Below are 26862 nucleotides of genomic sequence, written 5' to 3'. Positions count from 1 at the left end.
GTTTTGCCGTTTCACCACTAAAAATAGAACCAACCTGAAAAGGACAGAATCAAGCAGGTCAGCATAGGGATGTTAAATGTTGAGTAATTGACTAATCGAATAGTCGATGCATTGTGCATCAATTATTCAATTAGTCGATAGGGCGCCTCCGCCTTTGAAATGTAGCAACAGCCCCACGGCTGTTGCCACACTTCAAAGGCGAAAGCGCTGCATGGATCCCAGGGTCAGCTGGGGACTCCATGCAGCACTGCTGCTTTGAAACGCCGCGGGAAGCCTAATGCCAGGCTCTCTGTGGCATTTCAAAGCGGCAGCGCCACATGGAGCCCAGCGTCAGCAGGGGAGTTCCCAGCTGATCTCGGGCTCCATGTGGTGCTACCGCTTTGAAACACCACATGCAGCCTGGGAACACCCCAGCTAGCCCCAGGGACCACCTGGTGCTGATGCTTTAAAGTACCCTCTTCTCTTCCCCCCCACTCCCTTGCTGCCTCTTTCTGATAGAGGCAGCAAGGTAGGGAAGCAACTAATTGACTAGTCTGTTGACTATCCAATAAGCATTTGCTTATCGTATAGTCGACTAGTCGTTCACCTCCCTAGGTCAGCATCAGTGTTTCCTATAACCTGGGTGTTTGTGTGGCCACTCAGAATTCAGATTCCTCCCAGCTGATTAGCAGAGCCATCACAACTAGGTTTTGTTTCTTCTGGTGGTGCACATTCGCGCAAACCTCAGTGCACATAAAAAAATTATACCGCACCTGATTGGAAAAAATCCACACATGGATGAAAAAGATTAGAGGGAACATAGGTCAGCTCCCAGAAGAAAGAAAACAACTGCAAGGGAAGGAAGGCCCCTGAGCTTGAGAGAATACCCAACATACGGTCCCCATGGGAAGACTGGAGGCGTAAGAAATGATTCGGGCTGCATCCCATATTGTCTCTGTGGGAAGAAATGCTTTCTGCATCCTCAGTGGAACACTTCTGAAAACAAGTGTTCCTTCCCAGATGCTTCCCATGGAATGGGACTGCCAGAACGCTGTCTGTGTGCGTTAGCAGCACTGTCAGCAGGGGAGGGAAAAGTGTGATCAAATGTCGCTGGTTTTCAACACTAAACAGCACAGCAATTTTTATAGGGAGGGAAAGGTATGATTGCACTGCAGGCGAAGAGCTGCCCAAAGTCCCTTTCCGAGAGCCACGCTGCTTTGTTTTGTGAAATTGGAAAACACCTGAAATGCATTGACTTTCTTGCACATTTAGCTGCTGTGAAACTAAAAATAACCAGCCATTATGGAAAATGGCATTTGGCCAGAAAACTCGTCTGGCAGATTTTGACGAGACAAGAATTACACTAGAGGGCTAGAAGCCCAGAAAATGGGGTTTAACCTGGGAAACGTAAAGTAGCTCAGAGCTATGTGGTTAACAGGGTCCTGTGTTGACCAGTGTTCCCTGCAAGCTGAGCGCCTGAACAGCCGCCCAGGAGAGATTCAAATGCTTCTCAGCAGAGCACTCAATGCCCACAGCTGTCAGCTGTGGTGGTGCACATAACAAAATTTATTCTTCACATGGATGGAAAAATGAGAACATTGGCTAAGACATGCATATAATTTATTTTATTTGGATAAGGCTCGTCTGTTTAGAAAATGGCATGGAGAGACATTCTGTGGAGCACTGTGAGCACTGAAACTTGCTAATGAGATTTTTGTTTTGCTTTCTATGGGTGTACGGCTTTCGTCAATGAGAGTTGCGCACTTAATTCTCTTAGGCCTCCTTAAATCCCATCTGGCTTGTCCATAGCCACGTTCGGACTTACCGGTTGGTCTGTTTTGAGGTTGTTGGTCTTGACGGGAGCCGGAGAATGGAGGAATTAGACATGGTCGTGCCAACTGTAGCTGGGCCCAAGCCTGCTATTATTGATGTAGTGGAGCTTAGTTTCACAGCATCCGGATTTTGCTCTGAAAGGAGGGATTGATTTTTCAGGGATGGGGTGCGGACACAGAAGACCCCTGGGGGCTGTTTCCTGGAATGCTGGTAAAACACCGACGCTCACCTCCTTGCTCTCTAGGGATTCTCACCACCCTGTCCTGCTGGGCCAGATCTCCTGGTCTACCTAGCCAAGTCAGAGCTGAGATCTCTTCCCCCCACCCATTTCCCCTCTCCCACACCTCCCGGAGAGCAATACAAACACTGAGTCACTTCAGCTCTGGGAGAATGCAGTTCAAGGGCAGAGCACCTAGAAAAACAAATCCCCAACTGGGATCAAAACTCTAAATCAATCCATCTTTCAATGGGAGTTTCATAAGTTGAAAGCTCATTCAGGTAAGTCCCCTTTAACAATGAAAGGAGGATGTGCATGCTGATTGCTTCCCCCTGAGGTAACGACTATTTACACTGGGTTCAGGGGCGGCCTGTGAGCCTAGGCAAGCTAGGCAGCTGCCTAGGGTGCCGCTGGCCTGGGCGCCCGATGATGATGTCACGGGGTGCCCCATGATGATGTCATGGCCATTGACGACCATGCAGGCAGGCTGCAGCCGGTCTTGGGCCATTCCTGACTGGATTTGATAATAAATAAATATTGTGTTAAGTACAAACAGTAGGATTTAAGTGGTTGCAAATGAAAACTGGCAGAGCAAAGTAAGTTACAGAATTAAAATAAAAATACATAGTTGGTTCTAATATACTAAAGCTTATTACAAACTTAGACTAGAACTGTTCCTATTTCAGGAAAGCCTTCAAGTAAGAGACGATCTTTTACACTGACTCAGGTCCCTGGTTCTCCTTTTGGGTGTGTCATGCTAACCAAAGACAAACTGCTAGCTTTCCAGCATAAATAGACTTCCTTTTGGGTGGGAATCCTCTTACATCTCCTCCCCCCCATGGAAAATACATCCCTTCCCCCTCCCCCCCATGGAAAATTATCCAGTTATACTGGTATACCAGTATAATTTGGTTTGGTCACATGTTTTCCCAGGATTAACCACTGCTCAAACCTAAGAGACAACCAGGCTGTTGAAAGGCCATTAAAGGTCATCACCCAGTTGTTAAGGTTGCCAGGCCATTGCAAAAACCCATGATGGCTTTCATTTGCATATTTAAAATCATAAATCATTTAATGCTCCAGATTTCTAGCTTTACATACAACAATGATACATACACCAAAATAAGATACACAGATCCAGCAGATAGTGATATTAAAATTGGTTGGTTACATGAGGTATTGTCCAAAGCATCTTTAAGTTTTGCATATTTATATTCATAAGACAACTTCATAAAGCATGGGGAGGAAGGGTGGGAGACCATCACAAGTTAGAACTAGATTGTACCCGTTCTTTGCCTCAGTCTCCCTGTGTGGGCAATGCCAGCTCTCTGTGAATGCCTGCTCCACTTGTCACTACTGATCCAAGATTTTAAATAGGAGTTTTACACATTCATTTTTGTGTCTCATTTTGAGATTTCTCACCTTTGAAACTTCCCAATTCCAGCAGCACTTTCAATGGACAGAAAATAAAAAATAAAGTTTTCATTTTCTCATTTGCACATTGAAGCAAGCTAATTGATACTCGCTGGAGAGCAAAGTGCCAGGAAAAAAAATTCATAACCTCCAAACTGAATAAGTATTTAACCTGCCTTATGACTTGGTATTTAAAATACGGATGTAACAAGGCACAACGTACATTGTTTCCCTTTGTTAATATTTGATCTAGGTTCTCCTTCCTCCCAACTATGCATTTGAGCAAATTAAGTTGCTTTTATGCCTTGATATTTCTGTCCTGGAGAATACTGAGCACCCCATATCCAACAGTGACTTGTCAGGAAACAGTTGTCCCTATTGTCATAATTCTTCAGGTTAACACTGGCATCTCTATATATTTGCCTAAGTTTTGTTATGAGTAGAAATTCTAACAGTCTCACATCACAGACTGACCATCCAAATAAGACACGCTCATTTAAAAAAAAAAAAAAAGTGGACCTTTATCACCTTGGCATAATAAAAAAATAATGATAGTATCATGAGCTTTCTTGGGCACAACCCACTTCTACAGATGAATGGAGCAAGGGATCCAGAGGTACAAATTAATAGCAGAAAAAAGGTGAGGAGGGGGAAACCTTGTCAATTAAAGTGTCCATGCTAAATGAGGCTAACAGAGTGGGCTGTAAGTGTTCGATACTTAGCTTTTGATGTCATTTGGTGTTGAATATAACAGCCCATTCAAAAAAGTCTTTGTTTAATCCCTGACTAAATGTGTCAAACTGGCATATGAAGACAAGTTTTTCTCATTTCCTGAAATTCTTTTGAGAGGATAGACACTTTTAGATCCATTAATGGGTGCCTGGGCACGTTAAAATGTTCCCCAAGGGGTTTCTGTGTTACCGTTTTGAATATCTGGTTTGTGCCCTTTAATCCTTTGTTGGAGAGACTGTCCAGTTTGGCCAATATACATGGCAGAGGGACATTGCTGGCACCTGATAGTGTAGATCACATTATTGCATGTGCAGTTGTAGGAGCCTCTTATGTGGTTATGTCCTGTGATGTGGCTTGTGTAGATGTGTGCACAGAGTTGGCAGTGGGGTTTATTACAGGGGTGGGTTCCTGGGTGAGGGTGTTTGAGGTGTGATGCGTGGTTGCTGGAAAGAATTTTTCAGGTAGACGATGACTTGCTTATTAGCTCATTTCACAGTAGTGAAGCCTTCTTCCTTGGTATGGGACACAGGATGAATAGGTGTGCACTGGCAGACATTGGAGGCAACAGTTTTACAGTGCTCCAAAAGCTGTGCCTACTGCAGACCACTTCAACTACATTCTTTTGGGTTGTAGAAAAAACAGCCCTTTGGCAGCAGGCTGAATCCTTAGGCAGTAGCAGCCTATCGACAATTTCTAAATACAGTGAGATTCATCGGCATACCAGAATACCACTGGGTAGTGCCTGACAGCCTACATCAATACTGGGCAACCAAGGCTAGTGGGCCGCATGAGTGGCCCTCCAGCTCAGTGGGCTGCAAGATGGTCCTAAACTAGATAGTCTCCTGGGCTAAGCTCGTTTTGCTCACTGTGCTTGCATACCTAGAATGTGTAGGCCAGGCATGTCCAAAGTCCGGCCCGCGGGCCAATTGCGGCCCATGTTCCGGTTTAATACGGCCCCACAGGTAATTTGGCAATATCTATCTTTTATGGCACCCAACGAATCCATATGTATTGAGATGAATACATTGTAAAATCTCAGTTAATGTCAGTTGGTCTAAATCAGTTATAAATATATTTGGACACAACATGTATACTTGGTGTTATGTTCCTGTTCATATTTTTTTAACTTAAAAGTTGACAGACAACCTTTATTACCAATAATATGTAATCTACTTTACAATGTTCCTGACATATATTTCAGCTTCCTGGATTTTTTTTTCATCTGGCCTTCAGATATGAAAGGCAGAGTGATTTAACACCTGTTTAGATTTGTCATCCATGTGACGAAATGAAAAGTATGCTGTTTGCAATAAACTTTGCATAAAATAGTTAATTTGCATTTAATTTTAATGGTTCAAAGAATGTCAGGCAAAATGGTCGGCCCTCACGCATGTTCACTTCATCAAATCTGGCCCTCTTTGAAAAAAGTTTGGACACCTCTGGTGTAGGCTGTGACGATTGAACCGTAGCAGCGCTTGGATTGGATGCAGAGGGAGCGCATGGCTTTCAGTCAGTGTTGTGTGCAATCAGCCATTCACATGCCTTTGCTTTGCATGCATGTTATGTTAGTAATACCGGGAGGAAAAGTCTGGCAAGTCCACATGTGGGAAACAGTAAACAAAATGTCTCATAGGCCACGCTAAGAACCCCCATGGGCCACATGTGGTCTATGGGCCGTGGGTTGCCCACCTCTGGCCTGCATATTTAGTCTGTATGGCCATAGGTACAATGAATTACATTTCCTGTTGTGAATGAGTGAGACTTATTGTTTACGGTGGTGTTTGGGTGTCAGAAACAGAGGACCCATGCCCCACCCGCCAAGGGAAGGTGAGTTAAGGAGAGGGGCTAGACAGGGATGTGGGACTGTTGCCTCCCTCCTTGGACTTTGAGAGTGTGTTGAAATGGACCCCAGAGCTAAAACGTGCCAGGCCACGGCATGGCAAAACAACTAAACACATCCTCTTAAAATTGCTGCTTCTACCTTTCTTCACCGCTGCTGCAAATGCACCCTGTCCCCCTTCCTTCTCCTGGCTAGCCTAGCTCTTGACTTTCTTGGGCAGAGACTGGTGTGGGTCTGGTGATCAAACAAGTGTCAGCTAAGCCAAACACCGTGGTGCTTTCAGGCCACGGGATTTGAGCCAGGGCCACCAAAATGGAAAAGCATGCACAGCACCATACTGAACCTCAGGAGACAGGTATTATTCCAGTTATCGATAATCTTGTGATGTGCAGGAGTTCATTAGAACCTCATTGTGCTAGGTGCTGTACAAACAGAACTAAAAAAGGGTCCCTGTAGCAGGTTAGGACTCACCACTGTGGTGCCTCCTGCTGGTCACTCCGGGGAATTAGCTTAATCCAGCCTCAGCGTGCCTTCTTTTGCCAGTGTCTTGCCTGCTGTGATCTGTCTTTCTGTCCATCATCCTCCACTCTTCTGAGCCCATATCCCTCCCAGACCATCAGGGACTACCACACACACTCTGAGGTCCTCCCCTCCCAGGGAATCCAATCACCCCTAAGCCACCACCTGATTCAGCTGTTTATCATCTAGCCTCTTCCCTCAGGTGAAAGCTGCAGTCTGAACAGGTCACTTCATCATTGGCCAGGAGGGGTTGGACCTGCTGCCTACGCCTACCCTGGCTGTTCCTCTGCAGCCCTGGGCCCGGGAAAGGCCTGAGCTCGCCTGGCTGGGGCCCCAGCATTGATCGATCCAATGTACTCCTGCTATAGACAATCAAGACCCTTGCCCTCCAGCCATCTTTTTATACAGTCCTGCCGGGCTCTGATTGGCTGCCTCAAGATCTTTCCTGATTGGCTCTCAGCCTCAACCTTCTCCTAGGGCTGTCTTAACCCTTTCTATTCCAGTGCAGGGCAATCACCCCTTCACAGTCCTTGCCTCAATTGCTTATGAGTCAAATTGCAAACATTCTGTGTCTGCAGCTGTTCAACCTTCATAAACATGAACCAATCCATCGAATCCATCGCGTTGCAGTGTGAAGTTTGTAAGCTCCACTCAAGTCAATGGCAAGGGCCTTCCTGGGATCGGTTATGCAGCCAATACACTGGTGCATATGAGGAAGAGGTTGCAAAGCTTTGCTGTCAGCCTGAAATCTGAAGTCAGCCGAGTGAGGTTCTGTCTCCACTTGCACTTGATTGACGAAACTGTAGGGTTACGTCTACACTGGTGGCTTCTTGCGCAAGAACTCTTCTTGCGCAAAAAATCTTCCACAAGAGCGCGTTCACACTGCCATGTGCTTTTGCGCAAGAGATGTGCTTTTGCACAAGAGCATCCATGGCAGTGTGGACACTCTCTTGCGCAAGAAATCTCTGATGGCCATTTTAACCATAGGGGCTTCTTGCACAAGAAATTCATGTTGCCTGTCTACACTGCCGTCTTGTGGAAGAGCTCTTGCACAAGAGGGCTTATTCCTCGTGGGGAGAGGAATAACTCTTCTGGAAGAAGCCCTGTTTTACAATGCTATACTGTAAATTCACTTGTGCAAGAACGCTCGTGCAGTGTAGACAGCAGGCAAGTTTTTGCGCAAGAACAGCTCTTCTTGTGCAAGAAGCTGCCAGTGTAGACATAGCTTAGTTGTTCACAGGTGCTTGACCCCCTTGTCCCTGTGAATGACAAAGATTTGCCATAGCAAGTGCAAATGTGAACGCTGCTTGGTCGGCAGGCGGGCTCTCTTGCCAACAAAGCAAAAGCCGTTCGTTGCGGGAGAAGTATTTTATTGGCAACCAGGCTGACAAACAGCAGTTGCGCACACGCTGACTTCTAGCACCAGAGCTGTGTCAACGCAGCCTTGTCGCTAGAAGCTGGGTAGTGTGGACATAACCTGAGACCTCACCACAGCCATCTTTTAGTTGCCTGCAAAGCCACAGGAGGCAAAGGCAGCGGGAAGGTGCGAGCTGTGATCTAAATAGACAAGAAGGTAGCACGGCAAAAAAGGCTGTTAGCACTGAATCAAGTGAACAGTAGCTCAATTGTCTGCAAGACACCAGGGACTCTTTTTAAAACGGGGTGGTGGAGGGGGAAATTCTGTAGAGAAGTACATCACCGCTAAAGGGTCCTTACTCATAGTGTGTTGTATGACGTTTGTTTATAGATAATACATAAAAGGGAATACCTTTTTATTGCTGATTCTTTTACAGTCCATTGACTGCAATTTTTTTTTCATATGAGCCAAAGTCATAGTGAAGTTCTTGTTAAAAGACCGAGAAGGGCGCTAGCATGAAAACCAGGGGAAACACAGAGAGCTGTCTGCATTTCTTCTCCACTCAGGTTGTTGTAACGCTTAAGTTTGTGTTAGTACAAGAGCTGCATTTTGGAAAAGCTCCACAGCACAGTCCCACTGGCGTTATTAATGGGACTGTTTGCTCCTGATTTAGTACTGTTCCTTCTCTCTGAGGCATCGTGAAGCAGCCACTGTTGAAAGACAGGTGCCTGGGTTAGACCGCCCACTGGCAGAGCTGTCCTGTCTGTAGGATGGTTTGGGGAGGCTGCCCCAGGCCTCGCACTCCACTTTACCCCACCGCCCCCTCCCAGCCCGCAGTGTTCCGCTTTGCTGTGGCTGCAGGAAGCAGTGTGTCCCAGCCATAGGCTGCTCCGCTTCCTGCCACCACCGAGAAGCAGAGCGTAGTGGGCAGGAAGGGGTCGGAATGGAGCAGGCTGCTAGGTAGCTCCGGTTCCTGCTGCCACAGTGAGAGCATTGCTTGGGTTGGGAGGGGCGGCTTCAGGCAAGGGGGTGAAGTAGGGATGGGAAGGGGCAGAGAAAGGGCAGAATGTGGGTGGGGTGAGGCAGAGGCAGGGCAGAGTGGGGCATCTGGCAGGGGGAGGGGTGGATTTGCTCTGGGCCCTGCACCTGGGGCATGGTGGGGATTGCCCCAGACTCCTGGCCACTGGCCTGACCCAACTTGGACATTTCTTTGCCCATTCCCACAGTGCTGAGTATAGGCAGCAGCATGGAGTCAGGGTAGAGGCGGCTTGAGGTGAAGGTACGGGGCTGGAGCTTAAAGAAGCTGGATTCTGATCCAGTCTTTGAGAGGCAGTGTGTGTGTGACTGGTATGTGCCCCTTGGTTCTTCATTTACAACGGGGTGGGGATCCTGAGGCCCGGATGCAGCCCCTTCAGGCTCGGGGCTCCCTCTCCAGCATTGGGAGTCTGTGCTGGTGCTACGGACCTCCCCCACCCCCACCATTTCCCCACAAGTCTGGAGCACACAATCTCTTAGCCTGGGCCCCCAATGCTCTGGTATGTGGGGAGTTCCCCATCTTTTCCCTTCTTGGTCGGGGCCATGTCAGAGAGGGTTTGTTTTTTTTTTTTTGCTTCTCACTTGTAAGCGCCCCCGACTGACTCGCTTTTTTTCTGTGGGTCAGCGGCCCCTGATCTAAAATAGGTTCCTCACCCCTGATTTATAACCTGGAGATAACCTCCATTCATTGTCTATACTGCTACATATATCACTAGACAGATTCTGCCTCAGTTGCTCTTATTATGTGTCTGTGCAGCACCTTGCACCATGGGGCCTTCAGCTCAACTGGAACCAATAGGCACAACTGGAGGATACATAAACGCTAATTGTGTTGCACCAGCTATTACGGAGGTCAGCATTTAGACCACTCTGGGTACGTCTAGACTACCGCATTTTGTCGACGGAAGTTTTGTCGACAGATACTGTCGACAAAACTTCCGTCGACAATTTGCATCCAGACACATGGAGTTCTGTCAACAAAGAAAGCCACTTTGTCGACAGAACTCCGTAGTCTGGACGCAGTGTTACAGGCAATAACACCTTCTGTCGACAGAGTTCTGTCGACAGAAAGTGTTATGCCTCGTAAAATGAGGTATACCAGCGTCGACAAAACCGCGGAGTTCTGTCAACGTTATGTCGACAGAACTCCGCGGTAGTGTAGACGCTGGTATTGTTTTGTCGACAAAACTAGGTAGTCTAGACACACCCTAAGATAGTTAGGGCGGTGTTTGTTCTAGCTGGATTAATGTGAACCTGCCAATTAATTCCGATTGAATATTTATGTGTACATGCTGATGGTTTTCATGGGCAATTGTGCATCTCACAAGCAACATGTCTCCATTTTTACTGACTGTTGATTTAAAAATTCCAACTTTCTCCTCAAGGTGTGAGTGTTATTTGCTGGCAAATATCTGTCTTCAGCTCAAAAGGAAAAAAAATACACGTATCTGCTTCCTTCCCTCCACCACCACCAGCCTTTGTTTACTTTTTAAAATAAAATCACAGCGAGGTCAGGAATGAAATCTGTTTGGCTTTTCTGGGCACTTGTGAGCACCTCTGTTCTCACAGCTTCAGCGCTGGCGAGAATTGGTTCACACCACATGAGCAAGGGGGAAAACTTTGCAGTGAAACATTAACAAGCTGTTTGTGCTGAGAGTGGCTGAGCTGTTTGTGGGGCTGGGGATGACCTCAGTGTGGTCATCTGAAGAAGTGGGCTGTGCCCACGAAAGCTCAGGATACCATCTACATGTTTTGTTAGCCTTTAAAGTGCTACCAGACTATTTGTTGTTTTTTAAGTTTTTCAATGTGGCTGTTACTCATGGGAATGGCTAGCAGGGGCTGGTTTGTGGGGAGATTTTCCTAAGATTATTTCTTTTCAGCTGTTAGTTTTTTCTGGCAACCCTGAAAGATTTTATTTGCCCACACCTAACTCAAGTACCTAAAATGGTGTTACAAGGAGCAGGGGGAAAAGTTGTTCTCCTTAACCTCTGAGGATAGGACAAGAAGCAATGGGCTTAAATTGCAGCAAGGGAGGTTTGGGATGGACATTAGGAGAAAACCCTCCTAACTGTCAGGGTGGTTAAACACTGGAATAAGTTGCCTAGGGAGGTTGTGGAATCTCCATCTCAGGAGATATTTAAGAGCAGATTAGATAAAAATCTATCAGGGATGGTCTAGAGACAGTACTGGGTCCTGCTGTGAGGGCAGGAGACTGGACTTGATAATCTTTCAAGGTCCCTTCCAAGTTCTAGTGTTCTAAATGCCATGGAATGAAGCAGATCTACATAACCCAGGACTTCACACACTATTACTGTATCCCCACTTCTCAACAATGAAAGCCTACTTTCTCCATTTTATTAACGTGGAAAAGCCATGCCAATTATAAACCCTTCAAAGCTGGTTATTAGGCTCTTTAAATAACGATTAAAAAAGAAAAGGCATGTGAGCTAAGAGGAAACCATGACCATCCAGAGCAAAAGGCATCTGGGAATTTTCAAATGCATGTAGTTGTTTTCTTCAGCATCTTTGATTAGACTGACAAGATTTGATGCCCGTTCTTTCTTTTCCCTCCTGGGCATCTGTGTCAAAGATTAGGCTGTCATATATTGCTACCTGTTGTCTTTCTCTAGCACCTTAGCAAAGGCAGCTAGGTTTCACATTCTGTCTGTCCCAATGCATTCTCCAGACAGCACTGTAATCAGAAATATATTAGCGGTGTCTGTCTCCATTCTCATTGCCTGGCACTAAATTCAAGTTGCTGGGTGGTTGCACAGAAAATACTGTCTCAAAGTAAAGCCTATTATATCCAAATGGATGTCTGGAGTGTTAATTTATTTGGGATCAAATACTGATAATCCGTGTGCCGAATTCTACTGTATTCTATCACAATAAGAAATGCTCAAAACCAACTCTGAAAGCCCTGGGCTGGGAGAAAACACGTCAGCCATTTGCTAATCAATGCAATGAGGCCAGTTGTCATTTTTGTCATAATGCTGAAGAACAAAATCTTGCTGCTCAAATGTGCTGGATGGAACCCTTTGTGCAGGGAGGAAGAGATTAGCCATTGCAATGGGTTTTGGTTTTTCTTATGGTGCATTATTTCTGCAATAATATCTGTGTTGCTGGAGCAATGCCGACTTTTAATAAAGGTGAGTTCCTGCCTTCAGAAGCACAAATTAAGGTCCCAATTCTGCAAATACTTATGCATGGGAGTAACTTTGCACGTTCAAGTCACCTCTTTCAGGTCATTAGGATGAGTCTAAGGCAGCATTTCTTAAGGTGTGTTCTCTGCAGTCGGAGGTATACCGCGGAGAGAACAGAATTAAAAATGGCCACCCTTAAAAGGACAAGCCTCCTTTTTTATGTGGGGTTTTGTGGGGGGGGGGGTGGGGGAGGAGGGGGCTACAACTTTTGCCTGGGGAATAGCTGCCCTTATAGGGGCAAGCCTTATTTTTTCTCAACAAAAAAATCCTCAGTGTCCCCCATTTAAAAAAAAAAATGTGGTGTTTCTCAGTCTTAAAAAGTTTAAGAAACATTGGTCTAAGGGAACTAGACACCTGGGCACTCTGCAAGACCCACCAGAACCTGTCTGACCTGGCCTTAGCTGACTTGTCCAACATCACAAAGTGAATGGAACCCAGAACTCCATAGCCTAAGGCGGGACCCTGGCCACTGGCTCTTCCTTACCCATGTTTGTACTCAGCCTAGGAATGCTGCTTTCCCACCCAGGGGCATGTGGAAAGTAATTTTATGGGCATGAGTTTCTGGGATCCCCACCTTAAGGACGTAAAATTCCATTTAAAAGGTTAAGCAGTTAAATGTAATGTGTAAGGGGTTAACTGTGGGGGGAGCTGCACCAGCCCAGCAGCGCCCACTACTCACCCAGAGCACCCCGCGAAGCTGGGCCAAACACACCGCACCATGTGGGGAGCAGGGAGGCTGCTCCAACTGGGCCCAGTAACCAGTTTCCCCTTTACGCTGCTACCCCATTGTATGTAAATACATAGTATTGCTAACTCCATGTTGCACTTGGGTGAGGCACACAGTGGGGCAAGAAAATAAATGGCCTAAGAGTACAGAGAGTGCCAAAACCAGAAATCAGGCCCAGGGGTTCCTGGCCTGGGAACTGATATTTTGCTTTAAGCATACGTTAGACACCAGACATACATCTTGTGCTCCTAACTCGGTCTGTATCCGTGAGGACCGTGATAGTCTGCTGCCTTCTGTGAGGCTTCTGATCTGAGATCACCCCAGTACACTAACAGCCTATTGATTAGTAACGAGGGCCAATGAGCATTGATTAGCTCCATGACGAGTTGGGGAAAAAAGAGCTAGATACATTTAGAAGATAAGTCCATCAATACTTATTAGACACAATGGGTAGGAAAGGTGTCCCTATTTGTCATGGGGCTGGAAATGGATGACAGGGGAAGGATCACTTGATGGTTATCTGTTTTGGTTACTCCCTCTGGGGGACCTGGCATTGGCCACTGTCGGAAGCGAGGATGCTAGGCTAGATGGATTTATGGTCTGACCCAGCCTGCTGGTTATGTTTCATAAAAACAGTCAAATGAAGTCTAGAAGGACAATGAGCAAACATTTGGGCTTCCCAGCTCACAGTCTGTTTCATGGGATATTTTGACACATGCCAATCTCCCCAATTAATTGAGGGGGAGGGGAGGGAGGGGAAGCTCTACTTCCACCAATTCGGATTCATTCTTCAGACAGGCTAGGAAGTATTTGGTTCCTGCAATAATTTGAACTTCTTTGTGACTTGTGTTATGATAGTGACAGGAGCACAATCTATTATGGGCCAGTTCCTTGGCTGATGGTGTCAGTGGAGAATATAACATTAACCTGAGAACAGTAATACGGGATCCGACCAATGGTCCATCTAGCCCCATATCCTGTCTTCTGACAATGGCCAATGCCAGGTGCCAGAGAGGATATGAACAGATTGAGTAATGATCAAGTGACCCAATCTCAAAGGCGGAGGCGCCTTTATCGACTAATTGAATAGTCGATGCAAATCACATTGACTATTCAGTTAGCCAACGAATCAAAATTTTACATCCCTAATGGGAAGTGGTGGCGACCATGTTCCTGTGGCCTGTATCACTTCCATAGCTCCCATTGGCTGGAAACTGCAGGCAGCGATACCTGCACACGCAAGGTAAACAACCTATCTGGTGGCCAGCCAGTGGCTTATCCTGATGATCTGTGTGCAACCCTTAGGGACACCATCTCTTCCCATCCTGGGGGACCTAACTTCCATGAACTTATCTACTTTCTTTTTTGAGCCCTGTTATAGGCTTGGCTTTCACAGCATCCTCTGGCAGGGAGTTCCACAGGTTGGCTGTGCATTGTGTGAAGAAAAACTTCCTTTGTTTTAAACAAAACAGGGAGGTATGGAGATTCACATAATTTGAGGATCGAGGGCCTGTTTAACTCCTCCTTCTCCTTGATCTGCCCTTCTGCTGCATCTTTCTTGTTCACAAAAGGGCTCCCTGGGGCCCCTTCGATCTGAGGCAGAAAAAACATGCCAGTTGTGGTGGTGAAATAGTTACACTATGGCAGCAGCCAAAGTCCCAGGCAAGAGGAGGCCACCTTTGTGGTACTGTGCAAACCTACATCCCATTGAAGCAATGAGCTCTACGTTGGCAGATTCTGGAGCCCCCATGGACCTCACAGAAGTCTCTGGTGATCTCAGAGCACCCAGGTCTGCCCGAGGAGAACTCACTACTGCATCAAGGCACTAGGGTTTAGGGATGTAAAGTATTGACCTGTTAACTGGTTACCAGGTAACCACATAAGTGGCTAACTGTTGGAGCAGCTCCCAGTCCTTCAGATCCCAGTTAACCAGTTAAACTTAGCAATTAACCAGTTATCTTTTTAATCAGGATTTTCCATCTCTATTAGGGCTTGAACCAAAGTCCCTTGACAGAAGTGAAGAGAGACACTGGCTTGCAGGTGGCTCTGTTAGTCCCTTAGGCCTGGCCTGTACTAAAGGGAAAAACTAACTAAAGATACGCAACTCCAGCTACGTTACTTTGACTCCAGCTACATAAGTATCTTAAATCATGTTTTGGCAGTATCCACACAGCGGGAGGTCCCATTGGCTTCCCGTGCTCCTTGTGAGGAGTAGGCCTACTGGCACCAACGGGAGCACCCTCAATTCAAACTAGCGGGTCTTCACTAGTCCCACTAATTTGAACCCCAGAAGATCGACTGCAGCAATATCAATCTGCCCTGTAGTGTAGACAAGCCCTTAGAGACAAAAGCAGTCCCTGCCCCAAGCAACTAACATCTAAGAAGGCAAGCAAGCCCGGGGTAAGGAGAGAGAGAGAGAGAGAGAGTCACAGCATTCACGTAACTTTGTGTAATTGTACATTGGATATTCTCCGCTGGTTATATTTGCATAAATTTAGGCATCAGTATCCTCTCCGCCCTTCCACCATGCACCTCTCCTCTCCCGCAAAACCCATCCTTGCTGCACCACCCCCATAGGTGAGGATGCTGGGGGTGCTACTGCACCCCCTGGCTTGAAAAAGCTCCCATTATATACAGGGTTTAAAGTTTGATTCAATGGCTCTCAGCACCCCTAATATAAAAAGTGTTCCAGCCCCCCCTGCCACGCTACATCTTGACACCAGGCCTGCCCTTCATGTCCATCACACCAGGAGCTGCGTAAAGCATTCAGCACGGCTTAGCTGTCAGATCCGCCCACTCACCAGCCGTTCCCTGTCTGACTACTAAGCTGCTGTGGTAGCGCAGGGCCAACAGGAGCGGCCCTAGACGAGCTGCCGGCAACTGGCACCCTAGGCGAAATGTGCGATCGGCGTGCGATTGGCGCCCCTGCCTCCGAAGCCCTCAACGGCCATTTATCTTGGCGCCCTAGGCGACCACCTAGTTTGCCTGTACGGATGGGCCGCCACTGAGGGCCAAGCTGGTATCGCTGGGTTTAAGCTTGTGCCTTGCCGGGCCGGTTGGGTCGAGGGAGCAGATTGGATGCCGTCTCTATGAGTGAATGGGATGTGGTGGGAATGAGAGGTACTCCGGAGGGTAGCTGAGGGATGAACTTCAGGGAGGTGGCTTTTACCGTTTGCTCACCTGAGGAATGGCTGTGGCCCCTTGACTATTTCAAGGAATGAAAGGGAGCTCTCCATGCAGCACTGTGGCATGTAGGCTTGCAGACGACTCCTTTGGGTTGGGGAAGGGATGCTCCGTGCTGGCTGAACAGAGGTGCACATTAGACAAGCCACACGTTGCTAAGGGTAACCGAGTTGGTCTGTATCGGCCAATACAATGAGGAGTCCTTTGGTACCTCAGGCCTCGTCTACACTAGGAGGGATAAATTCGAATTAAGATACTTCAACTCAAGCTATGCAATTAGCGTAACTGGCGTTGTGTATCATAAATTGAATTTTGACACCATCCACACTGCGAGAAGTTGAAGGGAGCCCACGCTTCCATTGGCTTCCCTTACTCCTTGTAGGAGCAGGGCTACCAGCATCGACGGAAGCGCCCTCTGTTCGGATTAGTGTGTTAATTCGAACCCCAGAAGTTCAAGTGCGGCTGCTTTGATCTTACCTGTAGTGTAGACGTGGCCTTGGACTAACAAAAATATGTAGGATAATGAGCTTACGTGGGTAAAACCCTCTCCATCAGATGAGTTCAAGTGGGTTTTACCCACAAATGCTCATGATCCTACATATTTGTTAGTCTCTCTGCTCTGGTGTACGCTCTGGTCTACACTAGGATTTTATTTTTAAATAACCCCCCACCCTTAAGTTGAATGAATAAGCAGAGTGTCCACACTACCAAGCCCATTATTTCAAAATATCGGGCCACTTGTTTTGAAATCTGTATGCCTGCTTTTCTTGGGGGAGGAGCAGGAATAACACTACATTTAGAAATAACGATTTCAAAATAGCAGCAGTGTGGACACTCCAGTGCTGCTATTTCAAAATAATGACTCCCCGAAGTCATTTGAACTAATTACTTCCCAGTGCTTCCTGGGGTTCTAAGTTGAGGTAGCATGTCCACATTAACAAAGCCTGCCTTGGACTAATTGTGAGGCATCCCCTTAATGAGGACACGCTACTTCGATTTTGTTATTTCTGGCATCATTGAATTGATTTTTAGTTATTTTGAAATAGTTTCCAAGTGTAGACCTGCCCCGAGGTGCCACAGGACCACTTGTTGCTTTTAAAGTTGTAGACTAATGTGGAGACCCCTCTGAGATTTATTTGGGCTCTAGCTGGAGTTACCCGGCATTGCTCGGGAAACCGGAGGAACAAAATGTAGAAAAACAGTAGTCCATTATCTTTTTTTGAATGATAGAAAAGTTGCACTGATTTCTATAGGGATTAAAATATAGGTCCGTGTCATCCCCTGGGGGCGGGGAGGTGCGACTCTGGGTGGGGGGGAGGTTACGCATGGGAGGGGCACCCCAGCTCTCGTCCGGGACTGCAGGTGCTGCAGGGAACAGGGCAGGTGCCCGAGCCGTTGTGCGCGTGGGAGTCAGGGCACTGCATGCCAGCACGGGAGGAGGGGGAAAGAGGGTCTCTTACGTAACCTTGCAGGAAGGCAGTGGGGGCCACAGGTGGCGGGCACGGGACCTAGGGTGGGCGGGGCAGCCCCTGCAGTGCAGTGTGGCGAGTTACTTTTTAATTTTTACAGCTTGAGCTCGGGCCCAATTGGGTCCAAAAGTACCTTAAAACCTTCTCCTGGATAAAAGGTTATCCCATGCGAAGTCTGGTTGTGGTAGCTCTTATAGTGTCCATGTTATTAGCGCACAAACTTACAAACATTCTCCTTTATAGATTAGATAAGCTTTTGTGAGCAAAACCCCACTTCCGCAACTGATATTCCTGTTGGTGATACCAGAGCAGCAAGCACTGTTAGAAGACACGGATAGAGCAGTCAGGAGATTCAGAAGGAGACTGTACAGCACTGAGGATGGAGATAGATCTCCCATGGTCATTTGGTTGCATCTGTCTCCAGGTGGCTGTTCCTAGAGGTTCCTGCCACAGAACAGTGCTACTTGTTGGGAAACAAATTGGGGAGCGTCCTGGGGCAGGCCTTAGTGACCATGGGTTCACAATCCTCATCAGGTCAACAGCAGCACAGGGTGGAATTGTTCAGGCATACCGAGCACCCCTGGAGCTGGGCTATGTAACTGACGCAATACTCAGACGTTCCTAGATTTCAAGACCAGAATGGTCTATTATGAGCATCCGGCCTGGCCTCCTATATAGTGGAGGCTGGAGACCATCCCCCAAATCCTTCCCAGAGCAGAGCTTTTTTTGGGGGGGTGGAAAGGGAGAGGGAGGGAACCCTCCAATTTTTTAGAAGCTGGTTATACCCTGACGCTGGAGAGTTAAGAGACTTTCCAAACTATGGGGGTTGGGAGCCCTGGTAGTGTGTGTTTGAACCCTGCTGTATTAATTCCGGACGTTATTGCTATCCATATAATTGCTCCATCTCTTTTATCCCATCTAAGCTCTGGTGGGGGGAGGGGCAGCAGCAGGAGTTGGGGGGGGGGCCCACAGTGGCAGGAGCTGTGGGAAGCAGAACGACCCAGCATCCTGTCCCTTTCTGCCGCCATCTCCCAGCGAAGTGGCTACGTTTCACTGCAGCAGTGGGAAGCGTAGTGAGCCAGCCCCGGCCTGCTCCGCTCCACTGAGCCTGCAGAGCAGAATGGGGCCGGGTCGCTCTGCGTCTCATCGCCATGGTGAACATGGGAGGGCCGACTCCTGCTGCCACCCTGCTCCAGGCCCCTCCCCAATAATCTTCCAGGTTGTCGCTCAGGGGAGGGGGCTTTAGGAAAGGGGTACAGTGGGAAGGAAGAGGCAGGGTGGAAGTGGGGACCTCAGATGAGGGGAAGGGGATTGCCTAAGACCCCACACTCCCCTAGGGATGTCCCTGACTGTAGTTAAAGATCTGTGGCTGGCTTCTGGCTGCTGATTCAAGCTTATGGCACTCAGGCAAAGGGGCTGTTCACTTGCTGTATAAACACCCTCCTCGCAGCGTCGGTCGCAGTTGTGATCAGACTTGGGGCCTGTCTTGCTCATTTGCAGAACCTGCAGCTGTGTGGGGCACCTGAAAAGTTGGGGCACCGCTGGGTCTTCATGTCCACCCATCCGCCTCTTCTTATCCTTGTTCTGTGGCTCTGCTTCCTCCGGAAAGGGTCTAGTTAACTTAACAGCGGAAAAGCCTGCCAGAACGATGAGCAGAACATTGAACCTGTGAAAGAGCCACTCAGGTGGTGATGAAGCTTTTTAACAGGCACTGGCCAATTCCAGGTCTATCCTGTGAATTGCTGCATTGACTGTGTTTAGTCCACAGCATGGGTGTCAAACTCTCTGCCCATTGGACAGACTTGGCCAGAATCATTGTGCAGTCTAGCCAGGGCTATTGTTGAGGCCAGGACTGGCCCATGGGCCAGGAGTTTGAGACCCTCCTGGTCTACAAGACCTTACTTTAACATTTGCCTTTTGGTGCTGGAGATTATAAAATCACATCTTTTAAAAAATCGTCCCGCCCCGGCTGCTCTCAGGCATAGAGGCACCAGTTTAATACTGCTGCGTAGGGCCCCATAAATCCTAAAGATGACCCTGCTCTCACTTTTGGGCCAGCATCAAAATGAAGACAAATGTGTATAGGCAGCGTGGTTTGTACCCAGGAGGAGGAGGTAGGTAGCATCTTAAATACTAACGAGCTGATAAGGTGTCTGCCATCTCTAACAAAACGTCGTAAAGGCTTTCGTAAATCGAAGAGGAAGGCTTGCTTCCTGCTAATGAACCTGGAGACCATCTGTTACCAACTGCATTGAATGAATGAATGAATGAATGAGCTCAGCAACTGTTTTGATTTGTGTGTTATCAGACAGTCAGGTTTTGTGTGTCTTACCCGGGCTCTGTAGGGGCACAAGATTGTTCCTACATCTCCGAGACAAGGATATACAATTACATAATTTACACCCTCACTCAGTCACTTCAATTAGAGAGGCTGCCAGTGGGGAACGGAGGACAAGACTTACAAATGCAGAGCCAAGAAAACTAGCGATACCATGACATGAGCTCGCTGCCTTTGGGGAAATATAATGGCATTAACAACTTCCGAACACGAAAAAGCATGCGTTCAAGCTGTGCATTATTGAGCAGCACAGGCTGGAGTGGAGGTAAACTCAGAAGTTTCTGCTTGTCTGAACTAAGAACTTGGAGAGCCAAATACAAGAAAGATTTAAAGGGGGGGGAGAGGGAGAACTAAAAATAAAGGAATGGCAAAGAGGAAACATAAGGATGAGCAGAAAACAGCTGGAGATTTCACTCTCAATTCTTTTATTAATTATAATTCTGCATTATTCACACAGCACAGTGACTGTGCATGGTAAAAGTCAACACACAGATTCTCTGCCAATGAGGCAATTGAAGATGTGAGGAAGAGCTCACAGCATGGCAGGAGGTAGGGAACAAAAGTGGAAGAAAAGGCAGTAATTCCTGGTCGCTATCAACTTGGACCATGTTCAAGATGGAGACTTGGAAATTAAAGGCTTCATACAGTACAGGGTGAGAAATGATTTAACTGTTAAATGAAAATTATCAAGATTTAAAAAAAAAATCTCCTGTCCTAAAGGAGGATAGAAATTCAAAATCTCCAAAAAATTGGTTTTTATTTTATTTTTTAATGTAATCAAAATTTCATTTTGGCTTAATTTTGACTTTTAAAAATGTGAATTCTTGTTTGCTATAAGTTAACTAAAATTTCAAAAGAATGTTTCAAAACACCTTGAAAAAGCAAAAATGATTTTTTGAAAATCTCATTTTCCCATTTTGACAACTTTTTGTTTTTCTTTTCTTTTTTCTTTTCTTTTTCAAATTGGAAGATTCATTGACACTGACCCTTTCCTGTGAAGAGTTTTGACAAATTTGTGGTTTCCATCAGAGAAAAGTTTTGTTGGGAAAATTCTGGACCAGCTCTCCTTACGCACCACACCCTCTTTTTTCTTAATCTCCTAGCTACAACTAGTTGGAAAATACCACTTATGTTTTGGTGGGACGATTTTTTTAATGTTTCTTATTTTCCTTTGTAAATATTCCAATTTGCAGCAGATTTTTGAAAACCCAAATCACAAAAAAAGTTTTATTCACAGTGCAACTGGTTGATTATGAAATCAAAAGCTAAAAAGAAATGACTGAATGTTTTGGCTTCGAGTTTTTAATGAAAAATCAAATATTTGAACCAAAACAAAATTTTGTCCCACCAAAATTTTGGCAGTAGTCAAAATGCCTTTTTTTGTTAAATGGGGGTGGGAACCAACACTCTATCCTGGCTTTTAGCCTTTCTCTCTGATTTTGATTACGGTTCAGGCACTTCTAATTTCTGTCAGGGGTAAGAGACAGAAAGTTGGGGATGGCAAAACATGGTGGGAGGGAGAGAGAAACTTATGACCAAATATTTCTGGAAATCTTACTACATCAGAGCAGCCCTGGTTTCAGCTCCAACATAATCCACTGGTGTCTCCCCAGCAGTAAAATGGGGAACCACGGAAGCACTCCTTCTCAGATGCCTCGTTTCTTATTTTATGTGTCACCACAAAGATGGATGGCAGAACAAGGAGCAATAGTCTCAAGTTACAGGGGGAGAGGTCTAGGTTGGGTATTAGGAAAACCAATTTCCCTAGGAGGATGCTGAAGCACTAGAATGGGTTATCTAGGGAGGTGGTGGAATTTCCATCCCTAGAGGTTTTTAAGTCCCGACTTGACAACGCCCTGGCTGGGATGATTGAGTTGGGTTGGTCCTGCTTTAGGCAGGGGGTTGGACTCAATGACCTCCTGAGGTCTCTTCAGACCTATGATTCTGTGGGAATCTGTCTCTGTGGACCTGCCAGCCATCTTTGGGCTGGATGATTAAGTCAAAACAAAACGTGCACATCTGTGTACACCCCCAGTGAGAGGCTGTGTTCCTGAGCTCCCCCAAGCTTCCTGGGGAAATTGAGAGAGGAACCTGCGTGCAGTTTGGAAGACATGCACATTCCCATTCACTGTTAAACCCTGGGGAGTTCTGGCCAGTGCCCCCTGTAAGTGGAGCACTTGGATGGTCACCCCGGAAAGAGTCAAATGCCACGCATCTGATTATCAGAGTGCCCAGAGTTGACAGCATGTGTTTCTACTGGAGGTGCACATCACACATGCTTCAGTGCACATCACACAATTTATTCCACACATGGGTGGAAAAAATTAGAGAGAACCCTGGTCATGGCTGTAACTAGTGGTGTACTCAGCTGTAAATATGGAGAAATGGAGATTAGTTTACCTTTTTTTTCAAACCTCTGTCTATAGCCCTAATATAGCTTTGAAATGAGTTGGCTTTTCCTCTGGGAGAGGGCACTTCTGAACCTTCATGTTGTTGGCAACTCTACTTTGGTTCTGTCTTGCAGGAGGGATTTTCGAGTACGCAGATGGCCCCAACGCCCAGGTGATGAGTGCCGAGGAACAAGCCTTTAGATTTTCTGCCAATATTATCAATAGGAATAGAACGCTGTTGCCTAACACAACATTGACCTATGACATTCAGAGGATACACTTCCATGACAGTTTTGAAGCCACTAAGAAAGGTAAGTAGAGAGCGTGTTTCTCTTCAGCTGAGTGGCGATCCGTTTGGTGAAGCAATACTGGTGGGCTTGAGTAGAGGCAGACTGCTCGCTGCTCCCCTGGTGCACACCTAGCATTGACCTTCAAGGTCTTTAATACCTTTAATTAATTAATGATGTCATCTCTCCTCCCCATTTCCATTTTGCTCCATGTCAGCTGAAGGTGCTCAGGCTTGTGACTGAGCTATGCATGTAGCAGACTTAAATAACGTTGGAGTCTTGCAATCCGTGATGCCCATGGTGCATTGCTGGAGATGTCCTGCATATAACCACTTGGATGACACCTTTTGGCAGCATCCTTCTTGGGAGTTCTGGTGTGCAAGGCAGGGAGGAATGCTAGATCCTGCCTGGAATGCTATAAGGCTGTGTCTACACTGGCACGATCTTGCACAAAAGCGGCCGCTCTTGTGCAAAAACTTGCTGCCTGTCTACACCGGCCGCGTATTCTTGCGCAAGTAAACTGACGTTCTAATGTATGAAATCAGGGCTTCTTGCACCAGAACTCTGATGCTCCCACTCAGGAATAAGCCCTTTTGTGCAACTGTTCTTGCGCAAGAGGCCAGTGTAGACAGGCAACATGAATTTCTTGCGCAAGAAAGCCCTATGGTTAAAATGGCCATCAGAGCTTTCTTGCGCAAAAGCACTTGCCAGTGTAGACGTTCTCTTCTATAAGAATTTTTGCCCAAAAACTCTTCTGCAAAAAGCTTCTTGCACAAGAAGTCGACAGTGTAGACGTAGCCTTATAAGAGTATGCTCCGCGGACACAGGCAGAGCCTGTAAAATCTTGGCCCTGCACTGCAGTGAGAAAAGGTGGAGAGCTGCAGGAACCCCAAGCCAGCCAGACGGGAGCTTCCATGTCTTCTGTAGCCTGTGCAATAGTTTCTTTATTCAAACAATCAATCAAAGGGACAAGTGGTGAAGCCCACTGTCACTTTTTTATGCAAATGTTTCTATTTAATTGAACCTCATGCAGCAGGAAACTCCAAGGTGCCACCAAAGATGCTGGTGGCAGAAACTAAAAGAATCCTGACTCACTAGTCAGGATCTTCCCACTTCAGAGGGAAAGTGGCCACCGACTTATTGGATTTTAAGAGTGTTTTTCCTGGAATTCTCAGAACTGTTGAAGCACCCGGTATGAGGCCTGCTCCTACAGCTGACTTGACTAAAGCACCAAGAAGTCAAGTGAATTCTAGATCAAAAGCCTTGTAAATCAGATGCTCAGCCTTGCATCTCCCACTGCTTTAACCTACACCGGTCACTAGACTATATCTTCTTCACCCCGCTAACCATACACAGCTCACCTATTTCTCATCCAACTCTAAAGTTCACAAGGCTTTTGAGAAGCTCCACTTAGACATGACATAAATAGAATATGACAAGTAAATAAAGTTTGGATTTTAAACCTCTCCTCATGTTTAATTAATAGGCACTTCCCAGTACATTTGCATTACTAGATCATGTCTGGGAACTCTCTGCGATGAAACAGAGTCCCCCTCTTCCCGACCCCCCAACCCATTAGAAGAAAGATAAAGCGTGTGCAGTGAAATGATAGACTATGCCATTATTAAATGGTTTTTACTATTGTTGTATGTGTGGCTATTCTGTAATAGTTGAGGTGCTGGATTTGTGAACCTTTTAAAAGCCCATACATGTGGATCCTGAAAAACTTAGCAATTGATACACATGCACAATGTTGGGTCCCCACCCCAACATACACAGTAACTGATTATTTTTTTAAAAAATCATGAAAGTTTTGACAATTTTTTTTTCTTACTTTTTCAGTTGAAATTCAAGATGTTGATGACAGATTTCATCAACATTTCACATTTTGGGTTTTTTAATGTGGTATAGTCTGCAAAACTAAAAAATCTCACCCGAATCAGTTCCATCTTTTTGGAGTATTTTGGCAGCAGAAGACCGATTCACTAAACATTTCAAGACTCTCAGAAAAACTTCTGAGTTGGGTTCTAGTTACTGGAATGCTATAAGAGTATGCTCCACAGACACAGCAGAGCCTGTAAAATCTTGGCCCTGCACCGCAGTGAGAAACGGTGGACAGCTGCAGGGAACCCCAAGCCAGCCAGACTGGAGCTTTTCCAGGCCACAAAATGAGTGTAATTTGTTGTATCCCAACTAGTTTACATAAGAACGGCCGTACTGGGTCAGACCAAAGGTCCATCTAGCCCAGTAGCCTGTCTGCCAACAGTGGCCAGCACCAGGTGGCCCAGAGAGGGTGGACCGAAGACAATGATCAAGCAATTTGTCTCCTGCCATCTCTCTCCAGCCTCTGACGAACAGAGGTCAGGGATACCATTTCTATCCCCTGGCTAATAGCCTTTTATGGACCTAACCTCCATGAAATTATCTAGCTTCTCTTTAAACTCTGTTATAGTCCTAGCCTTCACAGCCTCCTCTGGCAAGGAGTTCCACAGGTTGACTACACGTTGTGTGAAGAAGAACTTTCTTGTATTAATTTTAAACCTGCTACCCATTCATTTCATTTTGTGTCCTCTAGTTCTTCTATTATGGGAACTAATAAATAACTTTTCTTTATCCGCCCTCTCCACACCACTCATGATTTTATAGACCTCTATCATATCCCCCCCCCAGTCTCCTCTTTTCTAAACTGAAAAGTCCCAGTCGCTTTAACCTCTCTTTATAAGGGACCCGTTCCAAACCCCTAATCATTTTAGTTGCCCTTTTCTGAACCTTTTCCAAGGCCAAAATATATTTTTTGAGGTGAGGAGACCACATCTGTACACAGTATTCAAGATGTGGGTGTACCATAGTTTTATACAGGGGCAGTAAGATATTCTGGGTCTTATTTTCTATCCCTTTCTTAATAATTCCTAGCATCCTATTTGCCTTTTTGACCGCCGCTGCACACTGTGTGGAAGTTTTCAGAAAACTATCCATGATAACTCCAAGATCTCTTTCCTGATTTGTCATAGCCAAATTAGCCCCCATCATACTGTATGTATAGTTGGGGTTATTTTTCCCGATGTGCATTACTTTACACTTATCCACCTTAAATTTCATTTGCCATTTTGTTGCCCAATCACTCAGTTTGGTGAGATCTTTTTGGAGTCCCTCACAGTCTGCTTCTGTCTTGACTATCCTAAACAGTTTGGTATCATTTGCAAACTTTACCACCTCACTGCTTACCCCTTTCTCCAGATCATTTATGAATAAATTGAACAAGATTGGTCCCAGGACTGACCCTTGGAGGACACCACTCGTTACCCCTCTCCATTCTGAAAATTTACCATTTATTCCTACCCTTTGTTTCCTGTCTTTTAACCAGTTCTCAATCCAAGAAAGGACCTTCCCTCTTATCCCATGGCAATGTAATTTACACAAGAGCCTTTGGTGAGGAACCTTGTCAAAGGCTTTCTGAAAATCTAAGTATACTATATCTACTGGATCTCCTTTGTCTGCATGTTTGTTAACCCCTTCAAAGAACTCTAATAGATTAGGGCTATGTCTAGACTGCATCCCTTTTGCGGAAAAGGGATGCAGATTAGACAAAGCGCAATTGCAAATGAAGCGGGGATTTAAATCTTCCCCGCTTCATTTGCATGAACATGGCTGCCGCTTTTTTCCGGCTCGGGGCTTTGCCGGCAAAAAGTGCCAGTCTAGACGGGGATCTTTCGAAAAATAAAGCCTTTTCTGAAAGATCCTTTATTCCTCTTAAAATCAGGAATAAGGGATCTTAAGGAAAAGGCTTTATTTTCCAAAAGATCCCCATCTAGACTGGTGCTTTTTGCTGGCAAAGCTCTGAGCCGGAAAAAAGCGGCAGCCATGTTTATGTAAATGAAGCGGGGAAGATTTAAATCCCTGCTTCATTTGCAATTGTGCTTTGTCTAATCTGCATCCCTTTTCTGCAAAAGGGATGCAGTCTAGATACAGCCTAGTAGTATAGAGGGATTGCAACTCCCTTCTTCCCAGGGCTGACAGTCATTATTGTTGTTGGCTACCAATTGATTTCAGCTGTTAGTGAGGGAGGCCCGGAGGGCAGGAGGGAGAAACGACTGCACAGCAAGTGCTCTTGTTGCAGTTTGCCTGTCAGCTCATGACTGAATTCACGGACCAGGGAAGGCATCAATTGACAAAGCTGGTAATTGGTTGTCATAGTCTACCAGCAATCAAGGCCAATATTTGCATTTTTCGGATGGGGGGGGGAGTGTCCTCTTGGAAGTTCCTCTAGGTTTTGTGACCTCTGCACTGTGCTAGGCTGAGGTGTAAGCATCCTATCTATCTTCACTGCAGCTTTAATATTT

The 26862-nt window shown here is 46.2% G+C and overlaps 1 protein-coding gene across 2 annotated transcripts in view; it reads left to right on the top strand.

Moving 5' to 3' along the window:
• The window catches only part of GRIK3 (glutamate ionotropic receptor kainate type subunit 3), a 314080-nt gene that overhangs the window by 148312 nt on the left and 138906 nt on the right, over positions 1–26862 (top strand). For both annotated transcript variants that reach the window (XM_006134255.5, XM_075908606.2), the window contains exon 2: positions 22370–22546. In XM_006134255.5, the coding sequence (XP_006134317.2) occupies positions 22370–22546 (177 nt within the window). The remainder of the gene's footprint in view (positions 1–22369; positions 22547–26862) is intronic.

The sequence above is a fragment of the Pelodiscus sinensis genome, chromosome 26 (genome assembly GCF_052426305.1).
Source record: "Pelodiscus sinensis isolate ZL-2025 chromosome 26, ASM5242630v1, whole genome shotgun sequence".
Classification (NCBI taxonomy): Eukaryota; Metazoa; Chordata; order Testudines; family Trionychidae; genus Pelodiscus; species Pelodiscus sinensis.
The sequence above is the reverse complement of the archived record's forward strand: the minus strand, read 5'-3'. Positions and strand labels throughout refer to the sequence as shown.